General features: G+C 39.0%; 1 protein-coding gene across 7 annotated transcripts in view; it reads right to left on the reverse strand.

Moving 5' to 3' along the window:
* Positions 1-197: 197 nt before the first annotated feature.
* LOC127410067 (kinesin-associated protein 3-like) overlaps positions 198-26,624 on the reverse strand; it is a 42,019-nt gene continuing 15,592 nt past the window's right edge. For 2 of the 7 annotated variants that reach the window (XM_051645096.1, XM_051645101.1), the window contains 10 exons: positions 22,147-22,247; positions 19,711-19,819; positions 19,515-19,627; positions 19,220-19,406; positions 18,974-19,099; positions 11,495-11,593; positions 11,294-11,379; positions 8,222-8,408; positions 6,730-6,823; positions 201-1,419 (listed from right to left, as the gene is read on the reverse strand). In XM_051645096.1, coding sequence (XP_051501056.1) covers positions 1,308-1,419; positions 6,730-6,823; positions 8,222-8,408; positions 11,294-11,379; positions 11,495-11,593; positions 18,974-19,099; positions 19,220-19,406; positions 19,515-19,627; positions 19,711-19,819; positions 22,147-22,247 — 1,214 coding nt within the window. In that variant the 3' untranslated portion in view covers positions 201-1,307. Of the gene's footprint in view, positions 1,420-6,525; positions 6,616-6,729; positions 6,824-8,221; positions 8,409-10,570; positions 10,683-11,293; positions 11,380-11,494; positions 11,594-18,973; positions 19,100-19,219; positions 19,407-19,514; positions 19,628-19,710; positions 19,820-22,146; positions 22,248-26,624 lie in introns of those variants that run through there. The other 5 variants (XM_051645100.1, XM_051645099.1, XM_051645098.1 and 2 more) reach the window with 5 other exon arrangements.

Here is a 26,624-nt window from a genome sequence, read left to right on the forward strand (position 1 = left end):
GTTAATCATAATCAAGTGAAAGTAAACAAGACGTGCTGACCTTCTGCTGTTCTAAAAAGTGGCATGGAATTACCTAGCTGTAGTGTGCAATAATATATAGGCAAATTTGCTAATTATACATACATATTATATGAGTGAAAGACTTATATTGAAATAAAACTCATTAAACCTGAGCTCTCATTTTACCAAAAAAAAAAAAAAAAAAAAAAAAAAAAAAAAAACATACCCAGCATAGGTTCTCACATCAATATTTGTATTTCATACTGCACCACATTAAATAAAAAGGCATTCTATATAAAACAGTAGTTAAGACAATTCCTAGGCACCAATGAAATTCATAAATGCTTCGTAAAACATCAAAAACCTGTATATTTTAAATGAACACTTGAGTTTAGCTACATTCCAAAATACATATGTAGTTAGCAGTGCACCATAAAAGCCGAGATGGGCTGAAATATTTGTACAGTAAAAAAAGGCAAAGAAATAGGCAACATTGTTTTGCACATTTACATTAGTGAGTTGTGAAAATATTAAGACGTTCAGTTAGATAATTGTTCCAATGAGTATTTTGACATGTGCTGTAGTGCATTTAAAGTTTACAGCAGCTATGTCTGAAATGTGATTGAACATATGAAATCAATGTCATCCAATATGCTACATATGGAGCCCACATGAGGGCACCACTATCACATTTACTCTTATGTCAGATGCTTTATGTAAACTTGAGCAGAATTAGAGGAAACCATACTCTTAAGGACTTTTTATTAACTATTAATCCAGAAGAGCAGAATGCTTTAAGTTGCAGTTAAGGTCACACAATATTTTGTTCCCAAAGTCCGTAAGCACCGGAACTTACTTCATTGCCGTGCAGATAAACTGACAATACTGTTTTAAAATGTAATGAGCTGGAGTTTTTACTGCTCATAACTAACTCACTGAAATATCATGCAACTAGTTTGCCCTACTTTTGAAATATTACACAGTTGCTTTAGTGTTTACAAGCACACCGTAAAGGCTAAAATATGCACTGAAACGGCAAAACCAAGATAAAAGTGAGGATTGCAAAAATAACTGTCCATCCCACTACTGGCCTCATTAAAACATTTTAGCAGAATGTTCTCAAACAATTTCAAACTGAGAGTCACTTGAAATGTAATAAATACCCATATATCATATTTATAAAGAAAAACGGTAGTGTTGTATCCACTTGAAATGACAGAGAGACCTAATTAACATCATTTTACATCCATTGAATTGGTTTTCAGAGTTTCCATTTTTCCTGTAGCAGGTTGTAGGACACAGGGGCTCTACCGTGACCCTGTATAGCCATAATAAAACTGCTCATCTGGCCTGAAGCCATAAGCCGTGGCAGGACGTGCTGGATTCACGCCTGTCTGTCCGTATCCGTCAGTCAAAGATCTAGAGGAAGAGGGCAACAAACAGTTCTGTCATTTAGAATCATGCAATTAATGTAGAAGTACTTAAAGATGAAATATGCAACTTAGGTTATCATCAACACAAGATGGTGCTCTGATTCTGCAAAACCAGACTACTTGGACTAAACAGGAGCACTACACTTCATGGCAAAAATGAACAGATGTGCATCTCTGTTCATTCCTCTCATCATTCAATCATTCCTCTGTCTAGCCAAATGTCAATCAGCTGAAATAGGCTGGTGTGATCGGCTTCTAAATAAACAACACCCACCCTCACCAGACTCACTGGTCTGTCTTCTTAAAATATGGCTTGTTTGCTTTGGTCCTACCAACTCAAATAATGCAATGTTGTTTTTAGACCAAATCACTTCCAGCGAACGTTTACATGCGTTACCCCCTTCTCTACCAGCATCCCCGCCCTCTCCGCGCAGGAAGTATGTATTTATCCTCTAAGGAACGCTATTGCTGTCTGGGAAATTTCAGACTTTGTTGAAAGGCTTGAAGAGGAGAAGCTGGATCCTAATGAGACTCTACCAACAGGATTCAGTTCAGATGACAGGGGCTGATGGGAAGGATGTGGGGATGTGTCATAGGTCAGATCATACGTTAAAAGGTCAATAGGTGGCCTTACGCAGGTGACAACATGCTTAAAAGGATAGGTCATGCAAAAGGAAAATTATGTCATCATTTACTCACCCTCATGTTGTAGAACATCTTAAAGAGATGTTAAAGGAATAGTTCACCCCAAAATTAAAATTAATCCATAGTAATCTATACGACTCCAGTGGTTAAATCTATATATTCAGAAGCGATATGATGGGTGTAGATGATAAACAGATCAATATTCAAGTAATTGTTTACTATAATTCTCCTCTCTACCCAGTAGGTGGTGATATGCATGAAGAATGTGAATTGCCAAAAACAAAAGATGAAAGTGGAAGTGAAAGTTGACATTTATAGTAAAAAAAGGACTGAAAGGTTGATCTGTTTCTCACCCACACCTATCATATCGCTTCTGAAGATATGGATTTAACCACTGGAGTCTTATGGATTACTTATATGCTGCCTTGATGTGCTTTTTTGAGCTTCAAGGTTCTGGCCACCGTTCATTTGCATTGTATGGACCTACAGAGTTGAGATATTCTTCTAAAAATCCTCATTTGTGTTCTGCAGAAGAAAAAAAGTCAAACACATCTGGGATGGCATGAGGGGGATTAAATGATGAGAGAATTTTCATTTTTGGGTGAACTATCCCTTTAAGTGGAATGTTAGGGACTGAAATTCTCAGTCACCATTCACTTTCATTGTAAGGCTGTCAGTCCCTAACATTCTGCTGACAAATCTTCTTTTGTGTTCCATGAAAAATAAAGTCATACAGGTTTGGAACAAATGAGGGTAAATGGTGACAGAATTCTCAATTTTGGTTGAACTATCCCTTCAAACACTCCAAAGAGTGTTCAGGTAATAGACAGGCCTTAAGCCGTCTGTAAATCATTCATCCCAAAGGGATGCTGCCAGTATTTCCAGGAAAATAGGGCGAAATCAATGATCACATTTTCGGTAAGGCTTCTCAAAGAATGATGTTACTAATGAGTCAGACTAACCTACTGTAATTACAGAACCAGATTTTTTCCAACTAGGCTCATTTCTGAAATCATTTAATCTGAGTATAGTCCACGCATATCATGTCCATGTACGTTTTTTAGGTTAAAATTTATATTAATTATAAAACGAAATTTATATTTTAGGTGCCATGACTGGTCAACATTTCTTTTAATTTGTTCACATTTTTTTATGAACTTTTCACCTTCTCTTGTTCTGCATCCTGTGGTGTGTCAAATTGCTGTTTATAAAAATAAACAGTTTTTAAATGGGCTACAGTATGTCACACCACAGGACATGCCAAATACTCATAAACAAAATCAACTGTGACTGAGATAATTTCCTAATGATCCTCCTTATTTCTTTTGCTATAAGAAACACAGCCACTGGCCCTGTCTAACTTTAAGGAATCGATCACCCAAAAATGATCATTCTCTTATCATTTACTCACCCTTATGCAGTCTCAAACTCATATGACTTTCTTTCTTCTGCAGAACACAAAGATATTTTGATGGAGATATGATGTGAATATATCCATACAACGCAAGTCAAAGGGGTCCAATACTTTCAAGCTCCAAAGACATAAAGGCATATAAGTGGTCTGTTCTCACCCAAAACCGATCTTATCACTTCAGAAAACATGGATTAAACCACTTGAGTTGAATGGATTACTTTTATGCTGTCTTTATGTCTTTGAAGCTTGAAGGTATGGACAAACACCCACATCATATCTCCAACAAAATATCTTCGTTTGTGTCTTCAGAAGAAAGTCATACGAGTTTGAGATGGCATAAGGGTAAGTAAATGATGAGAGAATGATCATTTTTGAGTGAACTGTTCCTTTAAGGGGTCACAGACATGGTGACTGGGTGATAAAATGGGGATCCAAGGCTGGACGCAAGCTGGCAAAAGATCCCAGTGTGTCCAGTCTGGCCCCTGAGACATAACGCAAAAGTGAGATCCTGTAAAAAACACCCGGAAACCTCTAAACAGGAAAGAGTCAAAGTTGCCAGTCTCTTCTCTTTCCTTCCTCTTTACCTCTGTTTCTCTTTTTGCCTCACTCACCCCTTTGATCATCAGTGTCTGTCACTCCTCAGTTCAGAGAGACCACGTTTTAAATAATCTATCTATAGTGGTCCCAAAAAGTATTTGGACACGTGTGCCACACTTTAAAATGTGTGAATGTCATAGATGACAAAATACCAAACCAAGTGGCATCTAAAAACAAAATGATGCAAGAAATTCTCTCATACCTAACTTTAATTATTTAGCCATTTTTGCAATTACTTTTCACCAAAAGTGTTTCAAGATCACTTTTAGTGGATGTCCTGTATGAAGTCAGTTCCCCTCAAGTTCACACAGGTGCCCTTGCAGAGTAACCGCAGTTAATCAGATTAAATATGGAAATTTTCCACTAATGTTTGACAACAGAAAGTGTAAAATAAAGTAATTATTGTTTCTTCACTTAAAACCCAACAAATGGATTTTTGTCAAATGTTTGGCTTGAAAAGTATCCTTGTGCTTTCTTTAAAATATTTAACCTTTTTGTTTGATATTGTTGTCTAATGCAATTACATTCAAACATTTTTAAGAGTGACTTAAGTGTCCAAATATTTTTGGGGCCACTGTACATTGCCAACTTGGTACTGACATTAAAAACAGTATTATTAAAATGTTGAATGCCTTAAGACTTCAGGGGTAAAGGCCTGGAAAAAAAAAAAAAAAAGTTCTCTCTAAATAATGTCTATGAGTACAGGTAAAATTATTGAGCTTTACCGGTTTGAAATACTTAAAATAAAACTATTTTATTTTATTGATTCCCTTAATGTAATTTTTGTCTAATCATAACATTCAAAATTAGAAACTCCCATTTTTGAGTAAATGCAGCCAACATTTTTTGCAATCCTTTTCATCTGGAATAACTAAGCATTCTTTATGCACTAAATGAAAGATTACACTGTGCTATTCTAAAAATAAAAGTGATTCTATTAAAGGTCTTTAGAAAGAGCCGTTCCCAGTGTGTCTGGCTCCTGGCTTGGCACAGAGGAACAGAGGCTGGGTTTCATTATTGTGTTAACCTGGATCTCTAACACCACAAGGGCAAAATGAAAACCACACTTTCAGGCCCCCCAATTCCCTGCGTACTCACAGTGTATTCTGCAGGTATCATTTACAAAGAGCTGTGAAAAAAAACATAGCTTCCTCTGCCCCCCTTCTCATTCTGACTTCACAACTCAATCCTTTCTCTCTTGGACTGATCTATAATTTAACAAGCTCTACTTATAGCTGGATGTGTCTCTTTTCTCCGATTTACAGCCAACAGCAACGGAACAGCAAAGACTAAGGATGGGTTAAAATGGGCAACTAGACGACAACTAATTATCCAACCGACAAGTCGATTAGTGAGATCGACCAGTTTATCTAGATTTTTTTCTTATATATACACTTACTGGGCACTTTATTAGGAACATTATGGTCCTAATAAAGTGCCTGACTTGGTCGCCTACTGTTGTAGCCCATAAGCCTCAAGATTTGACATGCTGTGCATTCTGAGATGCTATTCTGCTCACTACAATTGTACAGAGTGGCTACCTGAGTTATCGTAGCCTTTCTGTCAGCTCGAACCAGTCTGGCCTTTTTCCGTCTGCAGAACTGCCACTCACTGGATGTTTATTTATTTTTTGGCACCTTTCTGAGTAAACTCTAGAGACTGTTGTGCGTGAAAATCCCAGGAGGTCAGAAGTTACAGAAATACTCAAACCAGCCCATCTGGCATCAACAATCATGCCACGGTCGAAATCACTGAGATCAAATCTTTTCCCCATTGTGATGATTGAACATTAACTGAAGCTCCTGACCTGTATCTGCAGGATTTTATGCATTGCACTGCTGCTACAGGATTGGTTGATTAGACTATCGCATGAATAAGTAGGTGTACAGGTGTTCCTAATAAAGTGCTCTCAGTGAGTGTATTTTTTGGTTTTGATATTTTTAGCTGCAGTATTTATGCTTTAATTAGCATGCAGACAATGTTTTGTGCTTTAGCTGCAAGACAGTTTACAAAGTAAAAGCTTCTCGGAAAAGTTATAATACAGGTTTTTAAAAACCTGTATTCTGGTTCATTCTGTTGGGCTCCCGTCTTTACAATGCACTATATGTTTACGTATCCCAAGTATATTAAGGTTATTAAGGTCAGGTGAACCTGAAACCAGCCTAATTATACAGGGTTTCCTTCATACCGCTTATTTGACTACCCACCGACTGGTTAAGGCAACCCACTGTCTAGGGGAAAAAAGAAAAGAAAGAAAAGTAAAAAAAAAAGAAGCTGAAATATGTTGTACAGTTCAATGACACAACGTAGGCCAAACCATAAATAAACATATCACATCAAGTCATCACATTAGTGTTTTGCTGAAAACCCCTGACAGTAGGTGTGGGGCAACTAATGCAAATTTGTAAAAAGCTGAATAGAGGGAGCTGTGTTTACGCTCAAAGCTCAGGGTGTTACTGTTGGGGGAAAGCTGTGGCCTGCTAGGATGCTGGAGGACTCTTAGACGCAGCACTTTTGAGCCCTGTTCTGCTAAAGAAAACAAAACTGTCAGACACGGATGTGATTGTGTGTGATACAATAATAACAAAACCAGCTGATCCGCTGCAGCCACTTTGACTGATTCATCATCTTTACACTTACCTGTTGGGGAAACCCTGTGGTCCTAACAGATATCCATTCTGAAAGTCTGTGAAGAACTCTGGACTAATGGCACCATCTGCTGGGATAATTCCATCTGTAGATACAACACAGAAACCAATGGTTGATTATTACTGGCACCACTGTGCGAAGGAACTACAATCTTGAAGATAAATCATAATTATCTAAACAATGTAAATGCTAAACTATTACTTTAGAGACCCCATGAAATGGTTTCCAAGCGCAGTTTTCTTTCAAGTTTTGTCGCTTTTCCAGTTTTTCCTCCCTTTTTGATCAATGAATTTCCATGACTTTTCATGACTTTTCCAGTCGATTGTGATTATTGGATATGAAATTTAAAAAACAATTTGGATTCAAACCAATTTGATAATGATAATCATTTAAACCAATTTGTAAAGTTCGACTCACAACCGACTCAAAAGAATGATTTGCTCACAAATCAGCAATATATATATACTCTCACTTAGCACTTTATTAGGAACACCTGTACACCTACTTATTCATTCAATTATCTACTCAGCCAATCATATGGCAGCAGTGCAATGCATAAAATCATGCATATACGGGTCAGGAGCTTCAGTTAATGTTCACATTAACCATCAGAATGGAGAAAAGTTTTTGATCTTAGTGATTTTGACCGTGGCATGGTTGTTGGTGCCAGATGGACTGGCTTGAGTATTTCTGTAACTGCTGATCTCCTGGGATTTTCACATAAAACAGTGTCTAGAGTTAACTCAGAATGGGACCAGAAACTAAAAGCATCCAGTGAGCGGCAGTTCTGTGGACAGAAACGCCTTGTTAATGAGAGAGGTCAACGGAGAATGGCCAGACAGGTTCGAGCTGACAGAAAGGCTACAGTAACTCAGATAACCACTCTGTGCAATTGTAGTCAAACCTTGAGGTGGATGGGCTACAACAGCAGACCACCACGTTGTGTACCTTAGGACCATAGTATTCCTAATAAAGTGCTCAGTGAGTGTAAGTGATTAAATATTTTAAGCAGAACCAAACTAAAAAAAAACATATATTCACTAGAGAAATTTCCATGACTTTTAAGATTTTAAAGTTTGGAAAACACAAATTTAAAATTCCCTGGTATTTTCAGGTTTGCCATGACCGTGGGAAGCCTGTATATTGAAACAGGAAGTTGGAGCAGCACATTTCAAAGGTCATGTACGTTTTTAAATAGCCAGTATCCTTTAGTTTACATGGCAGCCCTTTTGCTATTTCAAGATGGTATTAGGGGAAAGGGACATTCTCATTCTAGAGAACATTTTATTAGCGAAAATCTGTATTATGCACCAGCGTACATGATGAAACAATAATGTTTATTCCGGAAGAAAAAGAGTGCAGATTTTAAATGTGTATATCTGTTAAAAGTTCATTTTGTAGCAGTACAAAGCTAAGAGATATGAAAATTTCGATCTCATTGGGTCTTTGCTGTAACTATATTCCTTGTCCTGTCCTATATAACCTGCACTGTAGAAGAGGTCTGGCCGTTCCAGGATGTCCCCATTATGGATGAAAGGCTCTCCATCATCTCCATACATAAAAGGTTCTGCCTCATCCATTTGCCGGTTCTCCACCATCTCCAGCCACTGAGAGTTATGCCAGCGGAACTTCTCGCTCTGGATCTTTTTGCCCCACTCCACATCATACTCCTACAGAGAGAGTAAAGACAGAGTATTAGCACAGGACACAGAAAGACTCCGCCTGTGCTACCTCCCTGCATGTGCCATACCAAAGACTTGGGATGAATCAGGTGTGCTGTGTTGCTTGGCAGAGGGTTTATATGGTAGCTGTTTATTTTAAGTCTACAGCAACTGAGCTTAATAAAACCTCTTTGAGGTTGGTGGAAATAGTGGAGCTCAACAGAATCCAAGCACCCTGCCACTCTAATTAATCATCCCCACAGGGGTTGAAGGCCTGGGGCTTTGACGGCCACCTGAGGCCCAGGCCTCAAACAGACCTCATTGTCACAGGCCCGGCCCCACCAGCAGGCACAGTGACACTTTTTGCCAGGGCACAAATTCATCACTGCTAAAGCATTAAAGACGCTTGCTGCTTACCGAACTACCATGGCCAATTGGAACAGAGAATGGTACTCTAGCTAATCAATCATAAAGTAGCTGAGCTCATGATGTTTATGAACAGAAAGTGTTTGGGTGTTTTATAAATAAATCTGGTAAAACCTTTAACTGTATCCAGAAATAGTGTAAAAAATTGAATTATGAATGACGACTTCTGTCTGTGTTGAAAAATCTTTAAAGGGACAGTTCACCCCATTTACTCACCCTCATGTTTGACTTTTCTTTCTTATTAGCCTCAGCCACTATTCACTTTCATTGTATGGAAAAAAAAGATGCATGAAAGTGAATGGTGACTAAGTCTGTCAGTTTAACATTCTGGTAAACATCTCCATTTGTTTCCATGGAATAAAAAATTTCAATAGGAAAAAAATAAATAAATTCAATAATAATCCCAAAGTTGTTTTCCTTGCCACAGTCACTTTTGGCTTGCACATGAGGACATACTCTCACTGAGCACTTTATTAGGAACACTATGGTCCTTATAAAACTTCTGTTGTTGTAGCCCATCTGCCTCAAGGTTCGACATGTTGTGCATTCTGAGATGCAATTCTGCTCACTACAATTGTACAGAGTGTTATCTGAGTTACCGTAGCATTTCTGTCAGCTCGAATCATTCTGGCCAATCTCTGTTGACGGCACTCATCAACAAGGCGTCTCTGTCCGCAGAACTGCCGCTCACTGGATGTTTTTTGGCACCATTCTGAGTAAACTCTAGAGCAGAGGTGCCCAAACTTTTTCCTTCGAAGGGCCAAAAATCAAACTTGATTGAGAGCCGTGGGCCAAAAGTAAATGTTGCATTATATCAAACTGTATTATATTAAAATAATAAAGTTTCCCTGGTTTCCCTCCTTTATGATTTCATAATATAAACAAATGTCACTCTGCAATCTGTTTAAATAATGCAGTGAAGAGCTATGTCAATGGCATATTTATTTTTTAAATGTATCATTTATGGCAAGACAGGACAAATCAAAGGACATCATGTGTTGTGGAACCAACAATCATGCCACGGTCGAAATCACTGAGATACATTTTTTCCCCATTCTGATGGTTGATGTGAACATTAACTGAAGCTCCTGACCCATATCTACATGATTTTATGCATTGCACTGCTGCCACATGATTGGCTGATTAGATAATCACATAAATAAGTAGGTGTACAGGTGTTCCTAATAAAGTGCTCAGTGAGTGTAAAGGAAATATGGGCTGTGTCTCGTTTGGAAGGCTGCGTCCTCCAGAGGTCGCATTTGTCGGCCACATACGTTATCGAGGCTGTCTCGTTTCAGAAAAGCGAGTAGGACACTTGGAATGCAGCCTTCGAATGCGACCTTCTTTCATGGGAATTCGGAGGATGCATGAGGTGTATCCTTCGTAGGCATTCACAACCCACAATTCTTTGCTTCGACGGAAATGTCAACAAAAAAAAATAACGCCAATTTTTCCATAAATATTATGTTCAAACGCAATTAATGTTAATTCCCAAGTTGAAATACCTCAGTAGATGGGTGCAGAGTATATAATATGTATAATTATATTAATATATAATTAAAATAAAGTATTAGACTAAAACAACACCTGTAAAATCTATTTTCTTTTCTCTTTACATCATTATAACTATCCTAAAATGTACCTCATACATTCCCTTCTAAAGGGACTCAAAGTGCAAAGGGACTTCTCACTCAAAGTGCTTGCGCTTGTTAAAGAGTGGCGTGCTGTCATAGCAACCATGTTACCTTCAGTTTCCGTTTGTCCTATGAAGACCATCTCGTTTAAATGTGGCTTGTTTAAAGGAGGACACTCGGAATACTGCAGCCTTCAAAGGACACGTCCTACCTAGCATGCAGCCTTCCAAACAAAACACAGACATGTATTGTGAAAAATGCTATCCATATAAAACTAACTTACCAGCATCCCAGCATGTGAAAACAATGTGAAAACGCCTCTGTAAGTGTAGTATTCAGTGGATCTGTGTTCTGTCCACCAAAGCTATGTGACACTAAGCAGATGCCTCCTCTCTCTTTGATGTGGCTCCCTGCTTTCATGGCCCTGTCCAATCTGATGTATGGAACACTTCCCTTGGCCTAAAGACCAACCCTAATTACATTAATCTGAGGCCTGGGACAGATCACTAGTGAAAGCCCTGCTTCGAAAACAGCTTATACATTTAACCCACAACCACTGCCTTTTACCTCAACTGTACCTGAAACCATAAAATACGTGCTGGGATTCAGATACTCTGCTATGAATAGGCATTCTGATGGTAATTAGGAAAATGCTCATGTTAATACTACTGTGCTGTAGTGTGCGATACCATAGCTATAGAGGCTTAGGCCGGCTGCCAGCAGAGGAAGAAGTGGATGTGCTGAAATGTTTGGACCAGGCTAGTGTTGGGTTGCAGACAAGATGTCAGTTCTTTAACATGAATTGGAGGTAAGGAGGAGTAGATTCATACTCACAGCTATGATATCCAATGTACTGTCACACACTTTTCGAATTTCTGCATTTTTATCATGCATTAAGTCAATGAGGTATGCTGGAGCCTCTGGAAATCAAAGAGTCAAAGAGAAAAACCCTGTATGACTGAAAAACACCATCATACAACTACTGTTTCTTCTAAAATGCTTGTTATGCTGAACAAAGATTGTTATAAAGGATACGTGTTTCTTTTATAATGACATCTCGAGTGGCCTGGTGAAACACCATCTGGTAAAAGACGTACACAATCTGACAGACAAACTCATCATCCTCCTGCTGGGCTGAAGGTGGAGACAAGAGAGAGGTTACATTTCCTTAAAGAAATAGTTCACCCAAAAATGAAAATGTATAATTTTCTCACCCTCATACCATCATAGATGTGTATGACCTTTTTCTTCCGCAGAACACAAAGATTTTTAGAAGAATATATTAGCATGTGAATGGTGACCAAAACTTTGAAGCTCCAAAAAGCACATAAAGGCAGCATAAAAGTAATCTATTAGACTCCAGTGCAGGGCTTGACAATAAGGACTGCCCGGTGCCCGGGGCCTGTGTGAGAGAGATTCGGGCCAGTTGCTAGAACTGTCACTTGCAAGCGAGAGAGCACAAAAATTACACTGAGCAAACAAAGTATTGTAACCGATGAGCAAGTGCGATTCTATTTATCTTGCAAAGATGCATGAGAGCATAATATACTGAACGCACCAAGGCACAGTTGTGTGCATGCATAAGAGCGTGCAGACACCGAGTGCAAGCTCCTAGCACTATCCACGCTCTTTTCCAAGTGTCTTAGCAGCAGCAATTACCAATGAGAAGAAAATAGCAGAAAAAAAACAAAAAACAAAATAAAAACCACTTTTGCACGTCTTACACAACATTTTAAGTAGGCCTGTCCCCGCACATTCCGTGTTCACAGTGCATGAAATCCCCACATTTTTGTTTTTACATGTTGGTGAAAAGGAGTAATCTACACATTGGAACACAAGAAATCAACAATTTCATTCTATAGGACTGAAAATCCATGTCTCTCCATACATGTGTCTCATCATCATCTCTCTCCGTGCAGCGTAGACTGTTTAACGTGCATGTGCTCTCGTAAAGGGACAGAATGCTAGTTTTATTCACACTGTAAAAAAAGCATTTTCTCTCATTAATTTGCCTTTAGAGATGAAACGCAGAATGAGACATAATAAACTTTGTTAAACCCTGATTATACACGTGCCTGGAAATCACGAGCTGCTCAGTATCCAAAATGTAAGTATACATTTAATTAGGTAATGTTTCAAAACGTAAACCTTAATTCGACATGATAATGCCGTTTGATATGAAAAGAAGCAAAACCGCTATTAGGCTATTATTATCAGAGCTGTTCAGCTGCAGGTTGGAGATGAATATTTAAAACAGTCTACTTCATATCATCCTCATAAAACACCTGCTACATGTCTCATTTCTGGACCATACAGGTATATTTGTTTTTGTGCTTTGTATATCAGTCAGTCAGTCAGTATTTGTATATGTTTAGGTTGTCTGATTTTATGTTTACATCCACATTCGTAATTCATAGTTTAGGCATATCTACCTACTGTATATTACAGTCACAACCAAGAAGTCTCCTCTCTCAGGGATTCATATGTTTATTACATTCATTACATTCATATGATATAATCATATCTTTAACTCAGTGACTAAATCTTTGATCCTTTGTGTGAAAACACTACACATGGCCAAAAGTTGCATGACAGCATGACTAAACGGGTGACCGAAAACACATAATCTCCTCCACTGCAGGGGCCAGTGAAAATTTTGGCGAGGACAGAAAAAATCCAAAGCACTGGCCCAACCGGGCCAGTACAAAAAATCCTTAGCGTTGAGCCCTGCAGTGGTTTAATCAATATCTTCTGAAATGATCCAATCGATTTTGGATGTAAACATGTGACTAAAATGTAATTCCTTTTTCACTGTACATCTTGCCATCACAGTCTGTAGGCTCAATCAAGATTTCAAGGTCGATTAAGCTTCCTAGTGCTTGACGCTAAGAAGTGTAATCGAGCTTGAAATCATGATCACCAAGGAGACCAATGATGTCAAGATTTATAGTGAAAAATCCATACGACTCCATAAGAGTCTGTGAGAAAACATTTATAAGAGTCATCCATAAGACTCAAGTGGTTTTATCCATGTCTTCTGAAGTAATACAGTTGGTTTTGGGTGAGAACAGACTATAACTCCTTTTGCCATTAAAATTTTTTATTGATTCCAAAATTTAAATTAACACAGACAACACATGAAAACACAGAATCAACTTTTATCCATATATCTGAGTGTCCAAGACCTCACAGACAAATCTCTGAACCCAAGACCAAAACTCCTGAATCTCAACACAGGACCAAAAAACATGGGCCATGTCCCCATCCTCCAACCGGCATCGCCAGCAAGTAGGTGTCTTTAAGGCCAAGCCTGTACAGTCTAGAGGGGGTCCAATAAAGATGATGCAGAATCATAAATTGAATGAGGCGCACCCTTGCATCCCTAGACATAGACATTTTTAAAAATCCTTCCCCATTCTCCATCTTCTAGTACTAAATTCAGGTCTCTCAACTTCTTAAGAGATGTTAGAACCCCATCCCCTAGACTCTGAATTAGCCAAGAAAAGTACGCTGAAGCCTCATGACCTTTTCATACAGGTCACCCAGCGTAGTAACTAAAGTGGACTTGTTAATGCACAATTTCGGGTTTAACCAAATACTTGCGGCAACGTTCAGATAAATGTCAGAGTTGAACACGTGAGAAACTTTTGTCCACACTAAATGCATGTGTGAGATAATGGGATGTGTCTTTACTTCTCTGGACAGCTTGGTGGAAAGACTTTGCAATGGCAATATAGGGGCAAGGAACTCCTGTTCAATAAAGAGCCAGGGAGGGGCTCTCTCAGGTGGAAGTGACCATTGTGCCAAATGTCCGAGACCAAAAGCATAATAGTAAAACTAAATCTTGGGGAGACCTAACCCACCTTTGTCAACTGGCCTGCGTAACTTGTTAAAATGCATCTGAGAACGTTTACCATTCCAGATAAAGGATTTAGCAATACTATCACATTGTTTAAAATAAAAGAGGGGAACTTCAATGAGGAGAGACTGTAGTAGGTAGTTGAATTTTGGAATACAATTCATTTTAATAACATTAACCTTCCCAAACATAGATAAATGTAATGAAGACCATCTGCCCACATCGCTCAAAAAACTTTTTATTAAGGGGTCAAAATTAACTCTAACTAAATCAGACAAATTTGCTGGGAATAAAATGCCCAAATACTTAATGCCCTGTTTGGGCCACTGGAATACGCCCAGTTGGAGAGCCGTTACTGGGCAGTATGCTGTCAGAGCCATAGCTTCGGATTTAGACCAACTGACTCTGTTTCCTGAAAATTTAGAAAAGGAATTGATAATTCTGTGGAGGCAAGGCATAGATCTAGTAGGGTCGGAGACGAATAATAAAATATCATCTGTGTAAAGTATAAGCTTATACCAAAAGCCATACCTCCCACCATCACCCCTGGAAAATCATCTTCCCTTCTTATCGCGGCTGCTAATGGTTCCAGGGCAAGACAGAACAATAATGGGGAAAGAGGGCAACCCTGCCGAGTGCCCCTATTCAGAGTAAAATATTCTGAAATTAATCCATTTGTTTGTACCGCTGCTACAGGGTGTCTATAAAGTAACTTAATCCATCCAATAAAAGTATTTCCGAACCCATACATTTCCAAAATCTTAAAAAGATAATCCCATTCTACCATATCAAATGCTTTTTTGGCATCAAGTGAGATGGCAGCGACCGGAATCTGATCATTCGCCACTGACCACATAATATTAATGAGACGCCTAATGTTATCAGAAGAGAAGGCCCCGAATAAACCCCACCTGATCTATATGTATAAGAGATGTCATAACTTAATCGGTTAGCCAGAATTTTTGCCAACATTTTTACATCTAGCTTGACCAGGGAAATTGGACGGTAACTCTTACACTCACTTGGATCTTTGTCCTTTTTAAGAATCAGACTGATCCGGGCTTGTGTCATGGTTGGCGGAAGCTTTCCATTCTTTAATGATTCCCTATAAACTTCTAACAAAAGTGGCGCCAATTCTGTAGTATAAGATCTAAAAAATTCAGCAGCAAAGCCATCTGGCCCTGGAGCCTTGCCTGTAGGCAGGGCCCTAATTACCTCGCCAAGCTCCTCCAAGGTTATCTCAGAATCAAGAGAATTTTTTGCTCAATCGTCAGTTTAGGGAGTTCTAATGGTTCCACAAAATTTCTAATATCTTCATCAGTAGACGAAGATGTGGAACTACAAAGATCAAGATAGAATTCTTTAAAAGCATTATTAATATCAATGGCCGAGGTAAAAATTTCACCACCAGCAGATTTCACTGAGGGAATGGTAGAAAAAGACACTCACTGTTTTATAGCCAAAAGCTTCCCTGCTTTATCCCCTGACTCAAAGTATGACTGTCTTGCCCTGAATAACCAAAACTCCACCTTCCGCGACAAAATAGTAATATATCTGTATTTCAGACGAGTCAATTCTCTGAGGCCATCAGACGACATTTGGCGCTTCAGCTCTACCTCTGCACTTTTAATATTTCATTCCAACTCCACGAGTTCTCGTGCTTTGGATTTTTTGATGAATGAGGCATACTGTATGATCCGGCCCCTAAGAACTGCCTTAAGTGCCTCCCAACCCACACCCACAGAGGATACTGAGGACCAGATGATCTCCATATAAACATTGATTTCAGTCTTCAACATTTGTTGGAAATCATTATTTTGCAAAAGGGATACATTAAAGCGCCAGCTGTATGATTTCTTTTTCTCCGTATGTGGCAACATCTCTAAATTCACCAGGGTGTGATCTGAGACTAAGATGTTTCCAATTGAGCAATCAACAACAGATGAAATGAGGGACTTAGATATAAAAAAAAAAATCTATTCTAGAATAAATCTTATGGACTGATGAAAAAAAATGTATAGTCCCTACCAGATGGGTTCAAAAGTCTCCAAATATCTGTAAGACCAAGATTTTTACACATCCTGTGAAGCGTCAGTGTTGCTCTAGGGGGCTTACACACTTTTGCTTCACTATGATCAAGGACTGAATCCATCAAAAGATTAAAGTCTCCTCCCAATATTATATCATGAGGGGTGCCAGCGGCTTGCAACATCCCTTGCTGTAGCCCTGATCATCAGCGTTAGGTGCGTAAATATTAGCCAAAATCAACCTTTGCCCCTGAATTTCTCCAAAAACAATAATGACTCTTCCTAATTTATCTTTATTCTGTTTGAGACATTTGAATTGTAGATGTTTATTTATCAGTATAATGACTCCCCTACTCCTACTTGAGCCAGCACTAAAAAAAACATGTCCACCCCATATCTTCCCAAATTTTTCAGCTTCCTACGAGGAAAAATGCGTTTCTTGAAGAAATACTATATCATATTTCTTACGCTTAAGAAAATAAATAACCTTCCTTCTTTTTATGGGGTGCCCCAACCCATTCACATTCCATGTGGAGAGATATAACCTACTCATATTAACATTGACATATTGATATAATACATTTTTTTAAAAAAAATACAAATTGTGTGTCAAAAACATGATTATACAGACCACATTCCCCATTACTGCAACAATCAAACCCCGAACTTCCCCCCGAACAAAACAAACAGAAAAAAGAAAAACGTGTGCATTAACCTTGCGCACAGTGCCAACCAGCATCAATCCCTCTAAACTCAAAAGGTCCATGTACGCTTACGAGAGCCCCCGTGACAACTTGGCCATCGGATTGCTCAAGTCCGGTGCCTCTGTGCCTGTTTTGGACATGTAAATACTTTGCTGCCATCCTTGGTGTCTATTCTCAGTCTGGCCGGAAACATCACTGCAAAAGCGATCTTCCGTTGATGTAGGAGTTTCTTACATTCCTTGAACCTATCGCGTTTCTCTCTTGTCGAATTCGCAAGAATTCCCGAAGTCCGGGAACAAGAAAATATTGTGATTCTTCCAAGAAAGCTTCCTTTTGCTCCTTGCCTGGTACAACACGAGATCTTTATCGGATGATCTCAGAAATCTGGCCAGAATTGATCAGGGCCTGTCTCCCTCAGCAGATCTGCGAGCCGGGTCTCTGTGAGCTCGCTCGATTTCCAGTTTATGGCCTGTTATGTCGAGCAGACTCTGGAAGAGCTCGTCCAGGAATTTCACCATATTTCTGCCCTCTTCATGCTCAGGAATTCCAAAATTCATATATTGTTCCTTTGGCTCATATTTTCGAAATATTCCAGTTTTTCCAAAATGTGTTGCAGATCTATTTTGGACACAGGCTGATTAGTGGATAATTCCCTTTCTGATGACTCCAGATAATCGATTAGTTTCTCAACATCTGCTACACTTGTGACCAACTCAGAGAATTTTGTTTCCATCGCCGTAATCGATCGACGTATTACAGTGAAATCCTCCAAGTAAGCAACAACCTTCATCAGCATCACCGAGATGTTGGACAATTGACGCTGGATTTCTTCTCCCGACATGCTTTCCAAATCGAGTCCCCGGCTCGAAGGCCCATCAGAGGTTTCAGCTAGAGCACGTAAGTGTCTTTTAATGTCTCCAGAGTCTGAGGATTTTGACTTCTTTGCCATGTTTACCTCAAAGAGCAAGTATGTAACTGGGTGTATCAAATCTCACCAGATTATAACATAAAAATTATTAAAAAACTAACAAAGTGCGCAGAGCTCGCAATCACACGTCTGCTTCTCGCATGGCGTCACGTGGAAACCTCCAGAATATAACTCCTTTTTCACTATAAATCTTGACATCGGCAGTCTCCAAGGCGATCATGATTTCAAGCTTGATACGCTCTGCGCATGCGTCAAGCACTAGGAAGTGTAATCAAGCTTGAAATCATGATTGTGCCTAGAGATTGCAATGGCAAGATGTACAGTGAAAAAGGAGTTACATTTTGGTCTGTTCTCATTTAAAATCATTTAAATTGCTTCAGCATGCATGGATTGAACCACTGGAGTCATATGGATTACTTTTGAGCTGCCTTTATATGCTTTGTGGAGCTTCAAAGTTTTGGTCATCATTCACTTGCATTGTACGGACTTACAGAGCTAAGATATTCTTCTAAAAAAAATCTTACTTTATGTTCAGCAGAAGAAAAAGTCATACACATCTGGGATGGCATGAAGGTGAGTAAATGAGATAATTTCATTTTTGGGTGAACTATCCCTTTAATGATAGTTTTCTTTTTCCACTCAGAAATGTTCAAAACAAACAAACATGGGTTTTTCAATGGCTGATGTCAATATCTAGAGAGTAGGATTACTGATGACTAATATAATGCCAAAAAATGCAACAAATGAGATGCACACAAAATTGCTACAATTAAATTAATCTTTATTTTACACAAAATGTACTCAAAAAACCCCATTTGAGAACAGAAATTATGCAGTTCAGATTTCTGTTCATCGGTCAAGCAGGCGTGGTTATCATTTGCTGGCAATAATTTCAAAATCTCAAATGTTGTCCCTGGCCAATATATAGAGCTGCCACTAAAAAGGGCTTTGAAACACAGCATTTTAAAGCACTTCGAGCAATTGATAATTTCCTACCATTCAGTAGTTCTATAAGAGCAGGAATGATGCCTGATTTGGCCAACATTACGGCACAGGAGTCATCCATGGAGACAGTACCAATCATGATCACCACCTCCAAGATGAGGTCATCCTCTGCAGAGCCTACAAGGAGATTAGGAACATATACACATCCAAAAACCTTGAAAATAAAATTCTGTTGTACTGAACATTGAGGGATTTCAGGTGATGTAGATAGTGTGTAATGTTAATTGAGGTATGGACCTGGTTTGAGGTGGTCTTTGAGGTAAGGCACCAGGTTATACTCCTTCAGCACCAGTTCCCAGTCCAGATCAGGAATAGTAAGATTGGAGAGAGTGCCCAAGCACTCAATCACAAACTCCTCCTCTTCCTTCAGTCCGATCTGATCCGCCAGGTCTCCAACATAGTCCTCAAACACACCATTCGAACACTGTTACAAGTATGAAATGCTAATCACATGCTTATTAGTTTATTAGACAAATAAACTTCATTATTGGTGTGTGTGAGAGAGAGTATTCTTGTTGTTTTTAACTCTCACAATGAACAGGTTTTTAGATGGTCCATCATGTTGAGATATATTTCTTATCATCTTCATCATTAGAGGATCCTTTAGCTTCAGTGCTCTCTTCATCAGCATCTTCAGACAATTACCTTGCAAAGACAAACAAAATCTAGAATTGAGCCTGGTCTTTACAGTGTTTTTTGTGTGTGTTTGTACATGTGTTTATTCTTACCTTCACACATGATCTGGGCATTTCTCTTGTTGGCAGCCAGGTTGATGCAGAAGGAAATGAGTTCAGTGTCAATCCTCTCCTCAACACAATCAAACAACATCTTCATTACCTGTCAATCAACCAACGCACCATAAAATAACAGAAAAATTATCAAAACACTAAATAGGGAGCTGATTAGTGGGGTTAGAATGCAGTGTGGTTGTACCAGTACATACTGTGAATAAGCTCTGATCCAGCTATTAAAGGGACAGTTCATCCAAAAATGAAAATTCTCTCATCATTTAATCACCCTAATGCCATCCCAGATGTGTATGACTTTCTTCTGCTGAACACAAAGGTTTGGTTGAGAAACAGATCAATATTAAGTCCTTTTTTACTATAAATTTTCCTCCCTGCACAGTAGGTGGCGATATGCACGAAGAATGCAAATTGCCAAAAACAAAAGTACAAGTATGTGAAAGTGGGGATTGATCGTAAAAATGACTTAAATATTGATCTGTTTCTCACCCACACCTATCATATTGCTTGTGAAGATATGGATTAAGCCACTGGAGTCTTATGGATTACTTTTATGCTGCCTTTATATGCATATTGGACCTTCAAAATTTTGGTACTCATTCACTTGCATTTGCATTTTTAGGTGAACTATCCCTTTAAGAGCATTTCAACTCTACTTACGTTACACTCCACTCAATCACTCTTCAAAGCACATAGGAAACACAATTAAATTGGATTCCAATAGAGTTGTTAGACATGAATTGTTAGTCGTTATAAACATTAGCACAAAGATACGTCACATGAATAGCGTGTAAAATAGTTCATTTATAATTAGTGAACTAATCTTTATTGATACTTTTGTGCATTGAAAAAAAAGTCCTGACCTTCAACCAAACCCACCTTTCTCTAACAAAAAAACCTGTCACACTTAGACCATTCTTTCCAAACTCCTGCGTGCAATTTGTACGTTTCCCAGAGGTCCAAGGGTTCCTGATTTTCTTCAATGGATTCTAACTTTAGACGCTAACCTTACATGTCACTTCTCATTAGCTCAGCTAATGTCACCACACCCTGGGCGGAACAGAGGATTGGACTCTGCTACCTGAGGTCAGAGAGGGGGTGGTACCAGGGGTCCAGGAAGGGAGACTTTGGGGGACATATACTAGGCAGAAGTCCAGGCCTGTGTTGAAGTGATCAAGGGTTGTTAACATCGCCCCCTGACGTTAACGATAAGCAGGAGGCCAGGAGAGAGAACTCAGCTGGTGACGAGGCAGCGGTGAGTATGCAAAACATACAGTCCCCTACTGAGTATCACATAGCAGCCGCCCCGAAGCCTAAATCACAGTGGCTAGACTTGCTGGCACCTGCCCTGCTCTCGCATGCAACCATCCAGTCGCCCCACCAAAGCCAGGCAACCCCCAGCCTGCAGTCATCATGTTTTCATCTTTCTAGTCCCCCAATTCTGACCATGCAGTGCCCATCAATTTCCTCTTCTCTTAAAATTATGATGTCTGTTGTTTCTCTTAATGCTCTGCCTTTAACCTGGTCCCAACACATTGAGCCATGGTGCGCATACGGGCAATGCAAGTTCTATTCTTCTCCCCATAATTTCCTGTCATCTCTCCAATGTACAGTAACTTTCAATCATTGGAAATTTTTCTGTTTTAGTCTTTTTTTTTTCATATAAATGCCCTTTAAATATCTGTCAATCTTTTGTCATGTCAATCAATTCAATTTAGTTAATGTTATACCAACAAAAATTGTAGGGCCTATTTACACTTCATGCGTATTGATCAGTCAAATTGGTGAAATCCAGGGGCAAGGGGGGAAGTACCCCCCCACCAATCAAAACAAGCAAATACAACCCCCCCACCCCCAATATTTATACCATGGTCAATGGAAACATGTAAATGCTTCACCTTGCAACCCCACCAATATTGAAACCAAATCTACACCCTTGGACAACTCGAATTGTGCATACCCCAATCCATTTATAATTGGCTACATAAATGCATCTCAGCAAAACAGATATAAATTGATCTACTATTCATGCGCTATAAACAAATAGAACATTATAAGTTCACTTACATGATAACACTAATTCTGGGCAGCAAACTTTTGCTGTACTTGATGTGGCTCATAAAAACAAACAAAAAAGGAGTCAAAAATTGCTTCAGCGTTTGTTGTACAAAAGGCAAAAGTTGTAACGCATCACATTTTCTTCACCATCTTTGGATACCAAAACTTCTATATTTAATATTTACACTCATTTTCTACTCATTCATGTTAATTATTACATGATTTAGTGATGTCAGAGCATCATTACCAATGATCAGAAACAGAGGATAGGGGAAAGGGAAGTGAGTTTTTTGAAAGACAAATTATAGAGCTCTCCTGTCCCTAGCAATAATCTCATGCTAATGCAAGCTGATCTCTTACCTGTGGAATGCAGTCTGTGTAGGCAAACATGGACTTGAAACGGTCGTCCATGCTGATGTGGTACAGAATGCACATGGCAATTTGTCTCTGCGCTTCGTCTCCTGAAACACAAACACACAAGCCATGAATGGACAGACACACACTCTGACTATTCAAGTTATCCAGCAATACATTCAAACACCTTCTGTATTAGGAAACTATGGGCTATATACAAAGACAGGATGATAATCATGCTGATAATGTTGACTCTCCGGAATATTTGAGTTCTGATTGTTCAGTCGTGACATTCTGCTGTCAAATATTTTTGTACAATGATCACTAAACTGTATAATTGCTAGCTGTCCCAGCCAATCAATTTCAACATTATTGTGCTAGTTTCACATCTCTCATGAAAGGAGCCAGTCCTCCTCTGGCTTTACAGCATGAACATATGCCAGTATTAGTAAGTTATTCAGTATGCATCTGATCTATATTTCTAACTTGTGCAACACTAGAGTACTTCTGTCCATGAGAAAGCACACTTTTCCTTTCACTAAGCAGACCGAGGTCTGGACCTGGTGAAAACCTGAATATCCGACTTAATCAGACAGACAGACACAGAGACCCAGAGAGGGAAATGGGGGGTGGGGACAGGTCCTAGCTGGCCACGGACGCTTTAGGCAAGGTTATCTCAGCCTATTAGAGCCAGATGTGCTCCCAGAGACCCTGAAAAGAGAAGGGCTTCTCCATTAAATTGGGGGGGAAAAGGAGGAAGCATAAATTTTACTCCCATTAATAACTTCAAGCAAAGCTGCTCTGCAATGCTAGCGCCACGATTGGCCCAAACATGTGCTTCTCATTAGTGAAAGACACACACGAGCATACAAACACACATTTGGAGGTCAACACACACACCAAGTTAACGCCTCGGCCTGCGTGTAGGGAGAAGAGAACGGGGGATCCTTTATGAGGATGGAAGAGAAGGGCCTGTTAAAATGTTCAAAACAGCCCTGAAATCTGGGAGAGAAAAACCCCATTAAAAATTAATTATCCTGTTCAGGGTGTGTTTAGTGGGAGAGCAGGATAGCTAAACTTCAATTACACCCCAGTAAGATTTAAACCACCCAACCGCCATAAAAGCCACGGCAGCCAGCCTTTCAGGCGACCGCTATGAGCCTAATCGCCCATGTCCTTCAGAGTTTGATCAAGGCAATGAGCAAGCACTAATTGTAAATAAAGCTGATAAAAAAGGGAATTTGTAGGTGATTCATGATAAATTCAATCCAGAGTGACGAATAAAAAATGTATGAATTTCATTGCATTAGAGATAAAAATATCAACCCAAGTGGCATCTGCCAACAAATAATGCTAATAATTTAATAATAATTTATTTCTGGTCCCAAGATGATTTTTAGTGGATGTATGATTTCAGTTCCCCTCAAGTTCACACAAGTACCCTAGCAGAGAAATCACAGGTGTAGTGTAGTTCATCACATTAACTATAGAATGTTCGACTACATTACATAATCAGAAAAAGTCCTAATACTATTGAGACCTAACTTATATTTTCTTGTACCATCTTTGTTTTAAAAATGCCACTTGGTTTGGGTATTTTGCTGTATAATGGAAGATACCCTTACATTTTTTATTGTGGTTTAAAGGGATACTTCAACCAAAAATGAAAATTCTCTCATCATTTACTCACCCTTATGCCATCACAGTCAATGTGTATGAATTTCTTTCTTCTGCTGAACACAAATTAAGATTTTTAGAAGAATATATCAGCTCTGTAGGTCCATATAATGCAAGTGAATGGTTGTCAGAAATAGGAAGTTGCAAAAAGCAAATAAAAGCAGCAGAAAAGTAATCCATAAAACACCAGTGGTTAAATCCATATCTTAAAAGCGATATGATAAGTGTTGGTGAGAAACAGATCAATATTTTAGTCCTTTTTTACTATAAATCTCCACTTTCACATCAGAAAGTGAAAGTAAAGATTTATTGCAAAAAAAGACTCAAAGTTTGATCTGTTTCTTACCCACACACCTATCATACCGCTTTCATTCTCATTGACCTTTTTGATGTATTTTCAATCGCTTTCCACTCCTAATTCATCTACAAACGAATAGCAAAAAACAAAAAGTTTATCCAATCAGAATTTATTCCTCGATGCTTACAAGCAAAGTGTGACAACTCTTTCACAAATCGCATGTCCGAAGCCATGCTCCTTAGCCGAAGCAGTGCGTGAGTCTGAGCTCCACCCCGTCAGGCCTTCAGAATTTTTGCAGAATCCCTCAACACTGTAGTGAATAGGCATCTGAAGTCAGATTGTCAGATTCATCAGCCAATCAGACTGATTTATTTGTTCTTGGTGGGTGTGGTCTTTAGGAAATGTCCCAGTCCAGGCCTTCTAGCTGGCCTTGAGTGACACAATCATGCTTTAAAGTGATTACAAAAAGTGAATTTGAAAGTGAAGAGCGCGTGATCAAGCTGATGAGTCAGTTGTCATTGCCGCATCACCATTGAGAAAGAGATCCTTACGGATTTAAAAACCTGAGATGTTCTGCATGATCGTGTGATTGATTAATTAAACAGGAAAGGAGAACTGATTTACTCTTGAAGCAAATTGGTAATTGCTTTTTGCATTGTTATAGCAACATCAGGAGTTTTCTAAGTGTAAATTAGGCTGCTTGAGCATTCAGTGTCGGATCAAGTTTTGAAAAGTAACCATGTACCCTGACGAAACACAATTTATTACAAGCAAAACTGAAATCGCAAATATTATTAGAGAGCTTTTTCTTGGTATTAGACTCCTTGGTTCTGGCTTTCGTGCATGGACGTGTTTTTAAAATGTCAATTGGTATTATTAGTTGACTGCCACGTAATGTATGACGGCATACAGTGTCTTATTCATTGTGAAACTGTGTTTTCTTAATGGCATGAACTGCACTGAAGGCCTAGATTTAAAATGCACGGGCTATGGCTGGAAAGGAACCAACAGAGCTAAGATATTCTTCTAAAAATCTTAATTTGTGTTCTGCAGGAGAAAGTCACACATCTGGGATGGCAAGAGGGAGAGTAAATAATGAGAGAATTTTCATTTTTGGGTGAACTCTCCCTTTAAGTGTCAGAATACTTTTTGGAGGCAGTAACTTAAATTTCAGCAGCGCTGTGCCATGTGAAAGGTCAAATGGTGACTTGTTATCTGTATTTGCATGTTGATTCCTCGTGAAGTAAAAGGTTGTCGATCTGTGAATTCTGGGTTCTGTCTCTGAAATAACTAAAGGAGGAGGGCTAAGAGGATGCCAAGCCTCACTTTCATCTTATCAGCAAGGTCATGACCCTCAGTGGGCCTTCTGCTATTTGAAGGACAATAATCAGAGAGGTTCAAAGCAGATAAACTCCACTCATTCCACTCTCAAGATTCACAAGGCATCTCATACTTTGATGGGACTGGACATCACATTCTAACAAAGCAAACCAGATAAAAGCAGAGGTTACACACACCTTTTTCTAAAATTCCTACAAAAACATATCATCCACACTATCAAGGGACCATTAGCTCTTGGCAGCCATTCCAAAGTGTTGGAAAAGAATAAGCAGCTGTATGTGTCTGGCGAAAATCTCCACAAGCCGCTAAATGTGGACTTCCCTCGTGCTGGAAGAACAACATTTACTTTAGAGGTGAAGGTGTTTTTTTAACAAATATATTACACAAATTGCATGGGACACACAATACTCCTGTGAGGCCTTTTTAAAAGACACATCATTGGTGCCAAAGCCAACCCCGCCTGTATATGTAGACCATGCACCAATCGTGTACTGTGTTTCATCACAGGAAGTGGTCTTTGAAAGGCAGGACAGAGCTAGACTGTAACTTGTACATAAGTCACTCTGAGAAAAGCCTGCATCCTCAAAGACAACATGCTGGAAATCAGCTCTACATAAACAACTGGTAGCTTTATCGTGACTTCCACTGCTGTCTTGATGGATGTAACATGACTTTCTGTTTGTCAAACGGGCAATTAATCGGTCTGATGGATTTGGCATCAAAACCATAAGATGACATAGAGGCACTATCAACATTGGCTCAATCAATTATGTGAGTTTGGGGTAGAACTACCTTTTTGTCTCCACCATGAAAGTCCAACATACCCAAATTCCAACCGATATATCCCTTTAAAGCTTTTATACTCAGGATTCAATATCTGAAAATTGCATTGTGGTGCTCATGTGGTGGTGGTCATGCGCTGCTTACCCTTCACCATTTTGTGTGCACTTTCTACTATTTCTATATATAACCCCAATTCCCAAAAAGTTGGGACAGTATGCAAAATGACAATAAAAACAAAAATGAGTGATTTGTAAATTATAGTCACCCTTTGCTATATTGAAAGCACTACAATTAAACATAATATGATGTTTTACCTTGTGAATTTCATTGTTTTTGTTTTTTGTTTTTTTTTATGTACAGTAATTTCAAATCAGATGATTGCAAC

This window comes from Myxocyprinus asiaticus, chromosome 19 (assembly GCF_019703515.2).
Source record: "Myxocyprinus asiaticus isolate MX2 ecotype Aquarium Trade chromosome 19, UBuf_Myxa_2, whole genome shotgun sequence".
In the NCBI taxonomy this organism is placed as follows: domain Eukaryota; kingdom Metazoa; phylum Chordata; class Actinopteri; order Cypriniformes; family Catostomidae; genus Myxocyprinus; species Myxocyprinus asiaticus.